Here is a 4,221-nt window from a genome sequence, read left to right on the forward strand (position 1 = left end):
ATAATGCAATAAGTAACCATGTCACAAGGAGTATGCCAGTCTGGAGAGAAGGGTGTGTGGGTGTGTGCGCAGGAACAGATTCACTGTGCTGGATGTGATGGGGAAGGGAATTCCAGAGCTTGAAAGGACACTTCACCGATTAGCATTAAGCTTTGTATCTTTAAAAAAATATTGTATATTGCATTGCATGTACAGTACATACTGACTGTAAATGGGTATATCTGAGTGTGTTTGAACTACACACACTCCCTCCCATTTTGCCTTCTATGGATGAGTATGCTACTCTCCCTGCTCTAAGTGTGCAGTAGGTGGGGTATGTGGAAGGGCTGTAGAATCTACCGACTGGGTATGTGGAAGGGCTGTAGAATCTACCGACTGGGTATGTGGCTGGGCAGTAGAATCTAGAGAAGGGATCTGGGGAAGGGCAGTAGAATCTAGAGTTGGTGTATGTGGAGGGGCAATACAAACTAGTCCAGAGTCTATGGGGGAATCATGGGCGCTTTGTCGGAGGTGGTCTCCTCTGAGTCCATGTAGGGGTACTCCTCCATCTCAGTCTCCTGAGAGCTGTCCTCTGGGGGTCCCCCAAAACAGCCCTGTCCTTTCCCCGTCCGCCTCTTCTGTCTTGGGGGACGGGCACATCCCTGGAGAGCGGCGCTGGCGCCGTGGGGCGCCTGGAGACGACTGTTGCTAGGCAGGAAAGCGAGGGAAGAGGGGTGTCCCCCGGTGAGGACGTTGAAGAAGGAGAAGGTGTGTTCAGTGGCGCCCCCCTCGGTCACTTGCACGTCCGCGAGGGAGGGGTCTCGGTAAGCGTCGCGGGACTCCAGTTTCGGAGGCTCCGCCTTCTTCCGTTTGCTCAGAGTGAAGTTTAGGAAGCCGGTGACCAACAGCATGGTGCCTGCCAATGAGGAGGACATGAAAACATATGCACACACACAAATACACACAAGAACACGCACACACACACACACACACACAAACACATTTTGTAGCAGTTTAGAGATATTAACATTAACAGCAAACATATCCTATCTACAGTACTTATAGACACAAAATACATGTATAAACTGCCATAGAGAGACACACTCAAGACCTCAAGAACAGATTAACATTCTGGACAACCCAGCTAGAGGAATGCACTCAAGAACCCAGTTAGAGGAATACACTGGATAACTCAGACAGAGGAGCACACTGGAGAACCCAGACAGAGGAAATTAAATGGTCTTATCATGTGTCCTTGTATGCTGCTATCAACAATAGCTTTGGCAACACTGTTCCCATAGTCCTACTAATAAAGCGACTTTGAATTTGAAATTTGGAACATGCTGGACAACCCAGATTGAGAACATGTTGAGAACCCAGACCAAGAACACGCTGAGAACCCAGAGTGATAACATGCTGGAGAACCCAAATCCAGAACATGCTGGAGAACCCTGCAGACCCAGAACACGCTGGAGAACCCTGCAGACCTGGTATGATGACGTGCCAGAGCAGCACAGGGTGCAGGAAGCACACCACAGACATCATGGTGTAGTAGAGAAACTTCTGGAAACCTCCAACTCGGGCCATCTTCTTCCACAACACAAACACCTTCCAACCTGGAGGACATCTGAGGAGAGGATTGACAGAGAGAGAGGAGAGGACAGGAAAGAAGGGAGGAGAGAAGACAGGAGACAATAGAGTGATGGTGCAAAGGAGAGAGAGAGGAAAATATGATAGAAGAAAGAACAGAAGGTGGGAGGAGGGAGAGGAGGGAGACAGGATGTAGGATAGAAGGTAGGAGAGGAGATGCGAGAGAGGAGAAGACAGGATATAGGGTGGGAGGAAGGAGAGGGGAAGACAGGATATAGGATAGAAGATGGGAGGAAGGAGAGGAGAAGACAGGATATAGGATAGAAGGTAGGAGGAAGGAGAGGGGAAGACAGGATATAGGGAGAAGATGGGAAGAAGGAGAGGAGAAGACAGGATATAGGGTAGAATATGGGAAGAAGGAGAGGAGAAGACAGGATATAGGGTAGAAGGTGGGAAGAAGGAGAGGAGAAGACAGGATATAAGGTGAGAGGAAAAAGAGGGGAAGACAGGGTAGAAGGTGGAAAGAAGGAGAGGAGAAGATATAGGGTAGAAGATGGGAGATGAGATGTGAGAGAGGAGAAGACAGGTGAAGAGAGAATGTAGGAGAGAAGATGGGAGGGAAGAGAGAATGTAGGAGAGGAGAGGAGTGAGAGAGGAGAAGACAGGAGACAAACACACAGGAGGCGAGAGAAAACAGTGGTGGAGGGATTGGGGAGGGAAGATGGAGCAGAGGAAGGGATTAGGAAGAGGACAGGATAGAGGGAAGATGGAGCAGAGGAAGGGATTAGGAAGAGGACAGGATAGAGGGAACGAGAGTAGAACAGCAGAGAAAAGAGAGAAAAGGTATCAAAAGTCATGAGGCAGAGTTAGGAGATTGAATATGTCATATTTTAAGGCGTGAGGCGAGTCTCCAGGTGCCCTATGCTGATGGCCCGATAGGGTTTTAAGCCCCCAACGTTGCCTTCCAGAAAGCTCTGCCACCGTCCACTTGAAGGCACCTGATTCCTAACCCTTACCCTAACCCTTACCCTTACCCTAACCCTTACCCTTACCCTTACCCTCACCCTAACCATTACCCTTACCCTAACCGTAACCCTTACCCTAGCCCTAACCCTTACCCTAGCCCTTACCCTAACCCTTACCCTAACCCTAACCCTAACCCTTACCCTAGCCCTTACCCTAACCCTAGCCCTTACCCTAACCCTAGCCCTTACCCTAGCCCTTACCCTAGCCCTAACCCTAACCTTTACCCTTACCCTTACCCTTACCCTTACCCTTACCCTAACCCTAACCCTAACCCTAGCCCATGCCTGAGCCTGAGCCTCACCCTAGTGCTTTCCAGGCAGCGCTGCCTTGAAGACAATGCTGGGGGCTTAAAACACCAAGAGAGATTCTGATGGTTAGATGTGTGTGTGCTCAGGTGAGAGGGGTGTGTCCAGCGGGTGGAATGCTTGTGTTCAGGTGAGAGGGGTGTGTCCAGCGGGTGGAATGCTTGTGTTCAGGTGAGAGATGAGAGATGAGAGAGTAGTTGAGCAGCTCTTACGGGAGACAGGCTTCCAGCATGGCGTCGATGAAGAAGGCCATCTCAAACACCATCATTCCCCCGGAACACACCCTGGGCAGGACACACATCACAGCTGCTGTCAACCTCTTCAATGTGCGTGTGTGTGTGTGTGTGTCTGTGTGTGTGTGTTTGTGTTGTGTGTGTGTGTGTGTGTGTGTGTGTGTGTGTGTGTGTGTGTGTGTGTGTGTGTGTGTGTGTGTGTGTGTGTCTGTGAGTGTGTATGTGTGTGTGTGTGTCTGTGAGTGTGTGTGTGTGAGTATGCACGGTGTTTGAGTATGTGTGCATGTGAGAGAGTGTGTGTGCGTGTTTATACACATGCTGAGATAAATTTAACTCATCATTAACACACTCATGTACTGTTCTATTGCACAACAACTGCATCTCAGCCAAGCCTAGTCTCAGAACTAAACAGCTTCCCTCCAGGATTCCCCTTATCTCTCTCTCCCTCCAGGATTCCTCTTATCTCTCTCTCTCTCCCTCTGTCTTTGTCCTCTCTCTGTCTCCCTCTACCTCTCTGTTTTAAAATGGCAAGTTCAAAGATGGAAAGATTCTTTGTTATTATTTGGATATCTGGTTGTTTAAAAGTTTGATAAATACCAGCACTCTGATAGAACACCCCCTTGACAAGTTAATATCGGACTAGAAACATGATGGTGTGTCAGAGGAGCTTTCATTCCAGCTGGAAGATATTGGGGGTTGATGTTTGATATCTAAATTGTGGTGCAAAAGGAGAGCTTTGGTGACAACGGAGTCTCTCTCTCTCTGTCTCGCTCCCTCCTTCTTTCTCTCTCTCTCACACTTACTTAGGGAAAGATCAGACAGGACACGGATTTAGCCGGTTGTTTCATATTGGCCATTAGCCTTCTGTGTCTCGTGATTTTGTCTGGAGCAAATAGTTTGACTCCAAACGGAAAAGCGTTTGTGTTAGGAAAACAAAGTGCACCTCATGTTTTATAAGTGGCAAAACGCATCCTGTCTCATCATTACCTTACTGTCTCTTTCTCACGATCAAGTCTTGTGTATATCTCTCACACTTCCTCTCTGGTCCCCCATTTCTTCTTCTCTTCTCTCTTTGTCACTATGCCCCT

General features: G+C 48.6%; 1 protein-coding gene across 2 annotated transcripts in view; it reads right to left on the bottom strand.

Annotated features, from left to right (window-relative positions):
* Positions 1-383: 383 nt before the first annotated feature.
* The window catches only part of tmem72 (transmembrane protein 72), a 5,166-nt gene continuing 1,328 nt past the window's right edge, over positions 384-4,221 (bottom strand). Inside the window, exons 3-5 of one of the 2 annotated variants that reach the window (XM_062520161.1) lie at positions 3,113-3,184; positions 1,467-1,606; positions 384-895 (exon numbers count right to left, since the gene is read on the bottom strand). In XM_062520161.1, the coding sequence (XP_062376145.1) occupies positions 480-895; positions 1,467-1,606; positions 3,113-3,184 (628 nt within the window). In that variant the 3' untranslated portion in view covers positions 384-479. The remainder of the gene's footprint in view (positions 896-1,466; positions 1,607-3,112; positions 3,185-4,221) is intronic. The other variant, XM_062520162.1, reaches the window with a different exon arrangement.

This window comes from Sardina pilchardus, chromosome 18 (assembly GCF_963854185.1).
Source record: "Sardina pilchardus chromosome 18, fSarPil1.1, whole genome shotgun sequence".
NCBI lineage: Eukaryota > Metazoa > Chordata > Actinopteri > Clupeiformes > Clupeidae > Sardina > Sardina pilchardus.